Source organism: Seriola lalandi, unplaced genomic scaffold, assembly GCF_002814215.2.
Source record: "Seriola lalandi dorsalis isolate HSWRI2012SDOR001 ecotype SW California unplaced genomic scaffold, Sedor1 jcf7180002054913, whole genome shotgun sequence".
NCBI lineage: Eukaryota > Metazoa > Chordata > Actinopteri > Carangiformes > Carangidae > Seriola > Seriola lalandi.
Genome location: NW_019525465.1, coordinates 251,997 through 264,977, shown reverse-complemented (window position 1 = coordinate 264,977; position 12,981 = coordinate 251,997). Strand labels below are relative to the sequence as shown.

Genomic DNA, 12,981 nt, shown 5'->3' with positions numbered 1-12,981 from the left:
GGATTGGCTGAATACTTTTATACAGATGTTCATGGTTCCCAGATGATGGACCTTAATGATCCAATGACTTTTCTTCTAGCGCCACCTTGAGGTTGATAATTATAAATACTCCATTACTTTGGTTTACGATCAAATACCTATGTAATTTGTGTTTTCTGCTAAATAATTAATTATTCAGTTATTGCCAAGCTAACACGCTCTCTGTGGTCATCATCTGTAGGATAGCAATCATCACGCCGCAGCATCTTTCAGACATCAGCTCCACCCATCGGGCGCCGCGCAGCAGTAAGTAAACTCCTCTCAAATCCGATGGAAACTTGACAACCATGAAAAGAGATTCACTGTTGCTGGTGAAAGTACATTTAAGGAAATTTAAGGCCCATCAAACCTTTGGTGAGGTTGATGCAGGAGCGTTGAAGAGCATCATGGTAACTCATAATGTTGTTGCTCTAAGACTAACATCGTCATGATCGTTATCACCATCACTTTCTGTAGTGACGTCATACGTGAGGACGTTCCAGAAAACTCATCGACTGTCCACGAGGCGCTGAGGATGAACCTTCCCCACCACCTGGTCCTTCAGCACGTCCAGCACAGGGTTCAAACCCACGGTGAAAATTACACTGACCTGAAGGTGCTGGTCGCAGATCTGTTCGCACCCAACGACTGGACCGGGAACCAGGAGGTTCCCATGGAAACGAACCAGCTGGAGGAGGCGCTGATGATGCAGAGCCCGGCGGTGAAGGAGGCGGTGCGGATGGGTGTGCCGCCGCACCTCATCAAGCCAAAGCTTCGCGCCAAAATCTTGTCCAACGGAGTCGGCTACGCTGACGTCAATGAGCTGTTCACAGACCTGAAGCTGAAGTGGAAGAAAACTACAAACGTGTCGGTCAAGTTTTCCCATTAAAGAACGGAGAGAACCGTGGCCACTTTGGGCCTCATCCTGCCCCTTTTATTTATTCTCGTTAACATCCGAGGTCGATTCCGGTCCATTTTTTTGCAAACCTGTTTGAGATCCAGACTCATATTAATCCAGTTTAGTGTGAACATAGTATTAGTGTAAACATCACAAAGCTGCTACATACTAGAAGGTCAAAATAATCCTGACCACTTCTCCTCCCATCTCTCCTTCACGAGGGACTAATACTCAGGTGAACCTCCTGAGACCCAGGAAAAAAAAATTCTTTTAATTACTATTTTTTTTACATAAATTAAGTGTTGAGGTGGTAAAAAAGACATTGCAAAGAAAAACATTTTTAAAACTTGATTTTATTCAAATTTTACAACATGTCCACTGCAGTGGAACATTTGAAGGCTGAGTATGTACATGGAAAGATCCACTGGAATCATCAAGTAAAATACAACACCAAATACAAAACAAATAGCAAATGCAGATTTTTCTTTTTGTAACTTCACCATTTCACCTGAACCTTTTGTGATTTCTTCATTAGACGTTTGACTCTTGATGGTATTTCATGAAGCAGTCTGACTTTTTGGAGACACAGAGGAACATGTTGCACTTTATGCATCTCACAAAGGTTTTGCTTTTGCATCTGGAAGCATTTGGAATGTGGAGCATTTGGGGCAAATGGATTGCACCGTATTTCCTTATGCTCTCATCTGGGTGGGACTTCCTTTTCTTGATTTCTGGAGAAAATTCTTTGTCACAGCCAAGAGAAGTTTGAACTCCAGGTTTTTGGGAGGTTTTCTTGGCAGGTCGTTGCAGGGCCTGGCTGTCTTGTCGGTTTTGAATCCATGAGTTGGTTATGGCCAAATCAGTGAAGTGAAGCATGGTACGAACAGTCCACTTCTTGGTGCGGCCGGACATTCAGTAGAAGCTGAGCATGCGATCACACATATCATGGATGTGTGTTATACTTCGCTACCACTGCAGGTCTTGGGACTTGAAATTGCTTTTTTTCTTGTTTTGACCATCTGGAACAGGTGTCCTGGGGCTCAATCCCATGGACGGTCGATACCATGACAACAGGCTTGTTGTCCACCCACTTGGTGAGTGCGATTTCATGAAGTCTCCGTACGATCATTTCTGATGACCCTCTTCCTTTTTTGCTCAGGACCTTGTCAGCAGTGAAGTGGCACTCTTTTGGAATTCGGTCAAAGGCCTGACTGCGTTTGCACCTATTCAAAAATAAACTGTTGGGATCTATTTCCTAGACCACATCTCTGTAGGTTATCCTTCCATTTTTGCCCTGATTAAAAACCTCAGAACACTACATGTTGGATTTGGCCCACAGAGGACGACGGCACACTTCATCTGGGTCCTCCTCATCTGAGCTTTCACCCTCTCCTGTCTCATGCTCTCTCACCGGACCCTCATCCTCTGATAGATCTATGTCTGAATCTCCCTCAATGATTCTATTAAGAATCCTCTCTGCCTCCGTCATAGAACTATCTACTGAAAAAATGTGAAACAAACATAAGTACAAAGTCCTGACGTCCAGTACAGAGTACATTTATAAATTAGCTGTTTTTCAAATGAAAATAAATAAGCTCAGCTCTGAAAACTCACTCAAATATTCCTGAGATGTTTACTTACTTGAAACAATTGAAATATAACATTAAAAAATGTTTTAATTATGAATATCATGCTTACCTTTCTTTTTTCCATAAAATGTGTTTGTTGGGATGGCGGCCATTTTGAAAAGACAGGCACAGGCAAGTTGGCAAGGTCACACCCCCCACATGTGGTGTCATTTTAAAGCCCCAGTTGTCCTCTTTACGGAACAACAGGACTTAATAGAGTGACATGTATAGTATGAGAGATGTTAGCAAAAACGTAATGTCCACTAGAGTGGACACAAATGAATTGCTGGGTCTCAGGAGGTGAAGCTTAAAACAAAGTGTACGGAGGTGATGCAGTGTCAGATCAGTAACAACAGAGAGGAAATGTTTTCTTACCGTACAAAAGGATCACAAACACCACAAACATCTGCATCTTCCTGTGAAACTACAGTTACCGCAAAGTCGCCTAAACCTTCAGGACTTCTTACTTTCCTCTTCCTGATACTGAAACTTTACTTTCATTTTCCAACTGCAAGGACGGTTTTTATTGACTGTAACAGGGTTCAGGTTGAACAGGCGTTACTGCTGACTAACGTGCAGTTTAAGAACAGCTATTCTGTTTGTGTGTGTGTGTGTGTGTGTGTGTGTGTGTGTGTGAGAGAATAGTGTATAAATTCCTTCACACACGCTCTAATATATTGTGGCTGCTCAGTCTTACCTGTTGTGCAGGTTTAGTGGATGAGCACATGCACCTTGGGTAAACTGCTGGTTCTCTCTCACCTGGGTTCATTTGCTACAGATTCTTTAAATTAAATGCTGTCTCAGAATTGTGAAACCTTTATTCTGTTTGTGAAAACACAGACAAAAGTGCAATTTAACTGATTGTTTCACCCCCCCCCCATTCAGACCGCACTGGTCTGGAAAAGCTTAAAAAAAACTTAAGTTCCTCTCCAGACATGTTCATGTGATCACAATTATATTAATGATGTCTTATTTAAAATGTATTGCCAATAGTTTGACAGGCAGAGATTTAATTCAGGATTCAGGAAATTCCAAAGTGAACCTAATAATTTATGGAGCTCAACACAAACTGAAACATACAAAAAGGTAAACAGTATATACAGAATACTCCCAATCCTATCAGGCCTTACTTGACTTCAGGTCATTTCATAGGATGTTTTCTATCTTAATTTAGTGTGTTAGCATGCTAGCATTTGCTAATTAGCAGTAAACAAGAAGTACAGCAAGTTCCTGTCTACAGTATTTTAATATTAATGTACACAAATTACATGAAACAGATTTTTGATACAGTTTTGTCAGACAAAAAAATATCATGAGGTTTCACAGGAACAGTTTCACACACACCTGTACGGAAAATTAAGCTTCATATTACTTGTTTTGTTAATGTCCAGGTCCAGAGGAAAACACTGAGGCTGGATGTCGGGGGATGAGTCCATCATGAGAGCCTGTTGTTATGTCGTCCATGTTGCTGTCAGTTCGTGTCATGAACGTAACTTCAGTTGTCACCACTGTCAGTCCAGCTGTTCACAGCTGTGAGCTTGCAACTGGATCGAATAAGCTAACGCGATTGGTGGATGAGTGGACTATAGCTGGTGTGATTGGTCCTTCCTCCTCCATCTGATTGATCAGTTGCAGTTACATCGTGTTCTCCATGTCCTTCTTCCAGAACAGTGAATTAGACAGTGTCAGCTTTAAGACCCTCAAGCCTGGCAGGTTATCCCAGCAGTGGCGGTTAGAGGCCAACGTGGCGGTCGGTGGAAGGTGGAAGCTGCTTATTTGGTCAGATGGTCAGTTCGGGGGAGGGGTGTCAACTTCCAGAGAGTCGGAGATCATTGTGCAGAGCTGAGAGAAGGACGGACGCTCCTCCGGTCTCTGCAGACAGTGACAGAAAAACAGCCGTGAACTCAGATCTGATTATTTCATCATTTTTATTTCTAATATTTTGAGATAAAACTAAAACAGAGACACGCATGGTTTCTCTCGGCTCTCACCTCGTGCCAACAGAGCTGCATGATGTCATAGATGGTGGGCGTGGCCATTTTGGGCCTGTACAGGCGGTGACCCTGGGTTACCAAGGTAACGACCTCGTGGTTCTGATGCTGATCAAACGGCATCCGACCCTCGGTGAACACCTCCCACATCAACACACCTGGATTCACAAAAGACATGAAACTTAGAGGCTTTATAAGAGTAGTGGGATACGTTAAAGCACTTAGTGGTAAAAACACTCTTCATCTTGTCGTGTCGTTGTTGCTCCCTCAACTGTTTTCTTACATGATTACACTCAGTGTTACCAAACTAATGTTCTGATGACGTATTGACGTTAAAGTTTGCTCACCGTAGGACCAGACATCCGACATGCTGCTGTATTTGCAGAAGTTAAAGACTTCAGGAGGCGACCACTTCACTGGAAACTTGGCGCCTGATGAACTGGTGTACTGGTTGTCTAACACATATCTACATAAAACACAATAACGTTCAGACGAGACAACACACGGTCTTTCTACCTGCTGTAATTCAATTTAAATAGACGACAACAGAGAGTGAATGTGTAGGAATGAAACTGATACCTGGCCATGCCGAAGTCAGACACCTTCACTACCAGAGCGTCATTCACCAAACAGTTTCTGGCAGCCTTCAGGGGAGATGGAGGGAAATTAAATAAGTCTGTGCTCAAACAAAATTCACCAGATTTCAGATCTGCCCCAAAATTTAACGGGTTCTTCCCCGACCTATGCCCCAACCCTCCACCAAGTTCAGTGCAAATCGGTTCAGTCCCTTTTTTGTGACACGGTTGAAACCAGGAAACCAGCCTCTAAAAAAACTGGATTAAAAAAGTAACTTGATGTTACCAGATCTCTGTGGATGAAACCGTTGGCCTCCAGGTGCTCCATGCCCTCGCTGACGTCCAGGCAGATGCTCAGCAAAGACCCCAGGCTGAAGCTGCCCCGCTGCTGCCTGAGGTAGTTCAGCAGGCAGCCCTGCTCCATGAACTCTGTGACGATGTAGATGGGTCGCTGCTGGCTGCACACGCCGTACAGCTGCACCAGTTTAGGGTGGGACAGTCTCCTGGAGAAAACACACATAGACAGAGATAGAGTTCACTGTGTGAAGCAAAACATCTATAAGTTTCTTCAGTAGAAAAAATGAACAAAAAAATCCAGTTTTCATATTTCAACCCTTGATTTATGAACTCATTTTGAGATATTTGTGTTGGTTCTCTGCTCTAATCATCACTGAGTCTTCTACTGTACATTGGGGAAATGTCACTTTATCATTTGTGTCATCTACAGGCCACCATAGCTCCAGGAGACGAGGAATGACGTACATGTTGTTGCAGTTCCTGTAAACCTCCAGTTGAGGGCGGCAGAGGTCAAAGATGACAAAGGGTCACCGTCCCTTAATGCAGGTACTAATTTTTCCCCACACCTTTTTCCCCTTTCACTTTCCCTCGCCTCCTTTAATTTCTTCCCTCCCATGTCTTCTCCTTCCTTACATCATGACCTTGGCCTCCTCGATGAAGTCCTCCTCGTACATGGCTCCCTCTCTGATGGCCTTGATGGCCACTTTGTGCTGAGCCCTCCACTTGCCGAGCCTCACCAGACCGAACTGCCCGCTGCCCAGCTCCTTCATGAAGGTCAGCTCGCTGGGGTTGATCTCCCACTTCTCTGGAGAGGCGGAAAAGAGAGAGAGAAAGAAGAGGGGAGGAAGGTAAAGTAAAGACAAAACAGTTTTGTTTGTTCATGATAGACATTGTTGGAAAGACTCGGGACTCACCGTAGCTGAAACCAGCGGTGGACGGAGAACAGTTGTCCTGTTTTCCTACAGGATACCTCAACCTGGCTACAAGACCTGAGAGGGAGAGACATGAAAATGGTAAGAAAGACGGAGAAATTTACATATTTACGAATGTACAGAAGAAGCCGTTGGTTCACTGTAGCTGCTTTTTTATTTACATGAAGTTTTTACATGAGCCGACATCAAACAGAAAACAACCACAACCTGTGGAAGATTCGAATTAAAGGGAAAAGGGAAAATAACAAAAACAAAAATGAAAAACTATTATTATGATGAACTATTCCGGACAATTGGGACATAATTAAATGTTAATAAGAAGCTCCTGCTCTGCTCATTCATGACCTTCAGCTACACATATGGTTTTTTTTCTCGCTTCAAGAACAGAAATTTCAGTTTCCTTTTTCAAATCGTCATTTCTCAATATCTATTTGTCATTTAACACGGCCTGATTATCTGAAGTAGTACAATATAAAGATAGTTCTTGCCATTTTCTCTTTTAATTTTCCATTTTCATTTTCATTTTAATTCTGGGCTAAAAGCTTCTTCTATAACAACCTGCTCAGAACTGAGGTAACTCATTTTGTCCCCGTTATACCACGGAAAATCTATTCAAAACAAGTTTACCTTTAACATCTACATAGCTACCAAGTTAGCTAGTTACAGTATGCAAGTTAGATACTACATGAGGTAGATAATGAGTTGTGTACCTGCTGCGTTGTGTTTGTGGTACTCGATCAGGTCGGGGATGGAGCTGAATAAGTGTTTCTCAGCCAGGTAAAACTGTGTAGGTGAGCCTTGTGTCTCCTTGATGTGGTAATGTTTTATCGCTGCACTTCCATCCCTACAAACACACGCATAAAGCATTAAAACAACATCCACAATAATAAATATTCTGCAGTTTATGGTCTTTAAACAGACGTCTCTGGAATCCACTACCACCCCACTGCAAAAATATCGATTCATTCCCCCATTTCAAATCACAACTCAAAACACATCTGTTTAAAAGCGCCTTTTCCATCTGATGCCAATTGCTCTGTCACTTTTGTATTGTCTTTATTTTTACATTTCATTTTTATTGTTGCTTCTTTTTAATGTGTTTTTAATGTTAATTTCTGTAACTCCGTACAGTGTCCTTGAGTGCCAAGAAAGGCGCCTTTAAATAAAATGTATTATTATTATTATAATACAGTATAGTCCCGTTACCCTGTGGCAGACTTGGTGTAGAGAGAGACGGTGTAGGTTCCTGGAGTGCTGGAGTCTCTGACAATGAAGCCTCCTTCTTTGCCCTGCAGGGGGCGACCCAGAGTGGACACTGATGTTAAATGGATATAAATACTCATTCAAATGAATGTGAACTGTATATGTGTCGTTATGGTTTCATTGTGGTTTCATATTTAAAAAAACAAATGTTATCTAAACTTTTGTCTAAGAGATTATTAGAGAGTTGACAGTACAGCAATGAACGGTACTTTATCAGTCGCTTTGTTTTGGATATTTTTGCATCATAGAAGGACAGAAAGAAATATGACGAGTGAGTGAATAACGAGAGAGGAAGTTGAAGAGAAACAGAAACCTGGAAAATGAAAGGGGAAAAAGAAAGGAGGACACATGGAGGGAAAAAGAACACAACGAAGGAAAGAAGAAACAGACGTAAAAAAAAAAAGGGGGTGAAGAAGAGAAACAGTAAAACACTCACCTCCTTCCTCAGCAGCTCCTCCGCCTTGTTCCTGTTGACTTGTTTACTGTACCAACTAAAACAAACAAACAGATAAACATCCCTTACACTGATATCTTAATACTTAAGATCTCTATAGTACAAATTCACTGAACTCAAATGTCCACCGCCATAAGATGAGCCGTCTTTAAATAAATATGGTGCGTTTGTGCCATAAAACGTATGAAGTGTATCTAATTTCCTGGTAGTTTGACCTGCAGTATGTGCACCTGAAGCATTGCAGACATTCCTCATCCCTTTATGCATAAAGTCCACGAGTCAAAGTCCAAACATTTTGATTCTGCCAGTATCAACTGTTTCACCAGCACGAGGAAAGTCCTGTAACTTTCTAGTTGGTGCTGATCTACAGTCAAATGATTAACACTCACCCAAACTGCACCAGGTTTCCAGATTCCTTCTCGGTTACGTAGTTACTTGGGATGTAGCCTTCCTCGCTGTGAAACACACACACACACACACACACACACACACACACACACACACACACACACACACAATGAAACACACATGGAAGAAGGTTAGCATATCAAAACACAGAAAAACAGCAGCTCAACTGAAACGCACACACATACTAGGGTGCAAATTACCAACACTGTGAATCAGTTAGCAACTCAAAGTGTTCAATAAATAATTAGTCTGAATCCCATATAATTAAAAAGAGCTATTTTTAAGTTTTACTATTGCTACATAGCTAGCATTAGCATTAGCAGCTGTTTGATCAGTCCAGGCCAAGAGCTTCAGTCACTGTTTTGTTAACAAGACAAAAGGTTATAATACATTCAAAAACTAACTTTAGCACGCTAACATGCTGATGTTTAGGTATAATGTTTAACATGTTCACCGTATGAGTGTGTTAGCATGCTAGCATTTGCTAATTAGCAAGGCTTATGGGAATGTCATTAGTCTTGTGGCACTTTAAAAAATGTTTGATGTTAATATCAATTGATTTTGTCACTCCTATTATTATTCTTTATCTTACTTTCATTTGGGGGATAATTGTGCTTTTATATTTGGAACTACAGTTCACATAATGTTTTGGGGACTGCAAAAAGGAAGTATAATGTCGCTGTGAACTACAGGTTTAGCCTTTTGTTCACATTTTGGCATTTACATCAATAAAAGTAAGCCGAATTAGCTGTTAGCATTTCCTGTTTGTGATGTACTTGTGCATGTACAGATAACTATCACTGCATCACTTTAATACTAAAGAAAACTCAAAAATGTGATGATTCTCAGGCAAGTTCAGGAGTTTTAAGGAGCAATATTTTTCCTGTGATTCCAAAGCTGGTTTATGGGTCTTTATTTGCATAATAATCAGGGATAGTAATAATAATATAACTCATTTGAGTTTAAAGGTTTTAAATTAACTTAATTTCCTTCATGAACTATGCCTTACAGTCGCTGCCAACACTGCTGCTGCAAATGTTGACCATGCTGATAAGGAGGCCAAATCAGAGGCAAGACCACTAACTTCCTGTTGTTCTGTAGAACATCTGTGCCTAATCTCACACAGTATTTTTGCCGCACATTTCTCACTCCACACCCCTCTGGGGAGGCGCGCCGCACAGTTTCAAAACCTCATAGTATTTGACAAAGTTATTAGTTAGTTATTGCAGTTCATGCTGAGAGGACCGTGAATTTCAATCCAATAATTTAATGGATAAAAATACTCATTGTTACCTTTAATACACACTCACCCGTACTTGTTGCGCGCCTTGTACCAGTTCACGTCACACTTCTCAAGGATGACGTACTCGCCTCCTTTGACCAGACTCAGGTCATGGGGCTCGGTGCCCGGGAAGTCGTACAGAGCCACCACCACTACCTCCTCGTCATCCTCGTCATCCTCGTCCCCGTCATCATCATCGTCATCCATGGGTGACGGGGGGAGGGGCGGAGCGGGCCGCCGCTGCTGGCAGAGGAACAGGAGGAGGATTTGGTGATTGATATGTTAATCATAATAGTGTGTGTGTGTGTGTGTGTGTGTGTGTGTGTGTGTGTGTGTGTGTGTGTGTGGGTGGGGCGGTTACCCTTACGTTTTTATGTTCCTCTCCAGGAATAGGGGGTAAAGGTTTTCTGGAAACTAGAAAAGAGGAACAGAAACAGTAAACCAAGCAGAAAGTTACTCTCTTTATTATTTTCATTATGACCTCTGCCACTCTGTCACTTTGCCCTCTGACCTTTGACCTCTTGCTGCTGGCTGTTTATAATACTGTTGATATACTACTATCATGAAGCGAAGCCTGTCGTACGGCGGCGGCAGCTGCGTTTTTGAATGAATCAGCCCACAGCTTGACTTTCATCTCACCCATTGTGAGTTCCTGTTTTTCTTTACACTTGGGGACTCAAGTGTTTCAGACGCTACAAGAGAGATTCACATTAAAGAAGCAACAGGCAGTTTTTTTGATTAATTGATTTTGATTAATTCGGTCTTTAACTTAAAAAAACAAGAAACAAAAGATGTACACATAATTTAAAACTGAAGAAAATTCAAACTAATGAATAAAATGAAAAAAAGACGAAAGCATCTCTATATGAACAGGTTTGAGTTGTTGCTTTACTCCACTTCATTTATCTGATGGCTGGAGTTACTGGACACTTTGCATATGAATAGTTCACTCAAAGCAGAACATGAGTTTACTGAGGTGTTGTAAATGTAAGTATCCAACAGTATATAAATGAGTTAGACAGCGGGTGGTACCTGGACCACAAAAATACTTTTAATATTAATGCATTCATAGTTTAAAGGGGCAAAACGCAATTTAAATGAACCCAAATTATTTTCAGTACTTACTTGTACAGTGCCTTATGGACTCATTCATTCAGTCTATGTGAAGCTCAAGAACCAAAACTATCATTTAAAGACACTAAAAATCTCTGTAGAGCTGCAGAGTTGGATTTTGATCATGATTTAGGTAGAACTTGGTCGTATTTTAACAGTACTATGCAGTATTACTATATTGTGGTATTGCTGAAGGAAAGGATATGAATACTTCTTCCACTACTGCTTTAACTATTAGTGATAATGGCAGTTGAATTACTGTGAACTCTACAATATCAAGGTAGCGTGTGTTTGTATTGCTATCCGTGTGAGGACTTTAGTGTCAAACCATCGTAGTGAGGACATTTCTACACTGAGGACTTCTTTACCGTTCATCACTTCTTCAAAGAACTGTTAGAAGATTATGGTTTAGGTTAGGGTTAGTTGTAGTTAGTCTTGTAGTTGTGATGGTTAAGATTAGAGTTGGGGGCTTGGGAATGCATTATGTGCCAGGGTCCTCACAAATATAGAAAGACAAACGTGTGTGTGTTTGAGTGTTTCTTACTGTCTCCAAACGGGTTGTATTCCTCGCAGCCCGGCGCCTGTTTTTCTGCCTGGCGACAGCAGAGCCACGCCCCGTCCTGCCAGAACTGGGGGTGAAACTTCGCCAGGATCACCGGGTTCTCTTTGATCTCTGCACACACACACACACACACACACACACACACACACACACACACACACACACACACACACACACACCTGCTGTTTCAAAACACCTGCATGCACCTCGCCTCATGTCTCTCCGTATAGAAACAAGTGTTAATTATATGTATTAAATTATCAGATAGGCTCCAGTGTTTCCGTGCAAGTAATATAAAACTGAACGTCAAAAAAGATCAACTTCCTGTCTCAGACTTTAAGTAGGATCTGACCAGGTCTCACCTGTCCGTCCACCATTTCAGAGGTGAAATGTCACAGACAGAAGATGAGATAAAGAGCAGTGGAAAAAGTGGGGGCTGTAGGAAAGTTGCAATGTGTGAAAACCAGTTTCAGACGTGTGGTTTAAAGTGTGAAAACATCTTTGCAGCAGCAAAGACTATAAACTCTGCATGTGATTAATCATATAACCAGGACCCCCTGGCAGAAGAGATACTGAATCATCTTTGTTTTTCCAAACTTCCTGGGTAAAAAAACATAAGTAAACATTTTCTGCCTGTACATGCTCCTCTTTGGTTTTACAGAATAGAAAAGAATAGAAGAGAAACTGACCCGCTTTCAGGCTCTGGACCCAGAGACTCCTGCTGTCGTGACTCGGAGCGAAAACGTAGAGAGTGTTGCCGTCATATACCACCTGCACACAAACACACACAGACTGATGTTAGCTTTTCATTTCAGATGGTTACAGTTTCAAGACTAGATTTAAAGTGTGATACCTGAAAAGGGTATTTGTTCTGGCAGGGGATGATTCCTCCTCCGTTCTTGACGATCTCCACACATCTGATGCGGCTCAGCTCAATCGAGCCTCTCTTGAACTTCTTCTGTTGATGGAGACGAAACGTCAACAGCAGCTTCTTTACTTCTTTTCTATGTCTGTGCGTACGACATTAACTGTAGACTTCTGCACTGACACATTTAAAATCCTGTTGAATCATGTTTCGTCTGAAGTTTATCTTATCAAATGTTTATTTAAAGTTTTTGATAAGGAAGCTAAAAGAAACCGTCATTTCCTCAAGCGGTGTATTATAACTGGGATATTAGCTCTGCATACAGACATGTGGGTATACTGTATGTGTTGTATCATAAACTGACACTGAAAATTAAATTAAGTTTTGAATTTGGGAAATACAGTGATTCATACCACTTTCATGTTTGCAGGGTGTTTATTTAGTTGCAGCCAGGGCTGGTTAGCTTAGCTTAGCATAGTGACTGAAAACAGGGAAGTAGCTAGCCTGGTTCTGTCCAAAATTCACAAATATACCTATCAGCACCTCTAACGCTAATTAATTAACACATTATTTATTGTTTGTTTAGTCTATGCAAAAACAGAAATGTAAAAATGCTAATTTATTGTTTTTTTTGTGGGTAATTTCTTTGCAGGAAGCTGCGACTTCCAGACAGAACTAGGCTAGCTAATTCCCCC

At 41.5% G+C, this 12,981-nt stretch overlaps 1 protein-coding gene across 4 annotated transcripts in view; it reads right to left on the bottom strand.

Annotated features, from left to right (window-relative positions):
• Positions 1-3,344: 3,344 nt before the first annotated feature.
• The window catches only part of tec (tec protein tyrosine kinase), an 11,756-nt gene continuing 2,119 nt past the window's right edge, over positions 3,345-12,981 (bottom strand). For 2 of the 4 annotated variants that reach the window (XM_087169761.1, XM_023430851.2), the window contains exons 3-18: positions 12,275-12,379; positions 12,111-12,192; positions 11,404-11,532; positions 10,114-10,160; positions 9,775-9,989; positions 8,446-8,511; positions 8,039-8,093; positions 7,546-7,628; positions 7,050-7,183; positions 6,322-6,396; positions 6,041-6,212; positions 5,397-5,613; positions 5,115-5,179; positions 4,883-5,001; positions 4,536-4,693; positions 3,345-4,416 (exon numbers count right to left, since the gene is read on the bottom strand). In XM_087169761.1, coding sequence (XP_087025887.1) covers positions 4,333-4,416; positions 4,536-4,693; positions 4,883-5,001; positions 5,115-5,179; positions 5,397-5,613; positions 6,041-6,212; positions 6,322-6,396; positions 7,050-7,183; positions 7,546-7,628; positions 8,039-8,093; positions 8,446-8,511; positions 9,775-9,989; positions 10,114-10,160; positions 11,404-11,532; positions 12,111-12,192; positions 12,275-12,379 — 1,806 coding nt within the window. In that variant the 3' untranslated portion in view covers positions 3,345-4,332. The remainder of the gene's footprint in view (positions 4,417-4,535; positions 4,694-4,882; positions 5,002-5,114; positions 5,180-5,396; positions 5,614-6,040; positions 6,213-6,321; positions 6,397-7,049; positions 7,184-7,545; positions 7,629-8,038; positions 8,094-8,445; positions 8,512-9,774; positions 9,990-10,113; positions 10,161-11,403; positions 11,533-12,110; positions 12,193-12,274; positions 12,380-12,981) is intronic. The other 2 variants (XM_023430853.2, XM_023430852.2) reach the window with 2 other exon arrangements.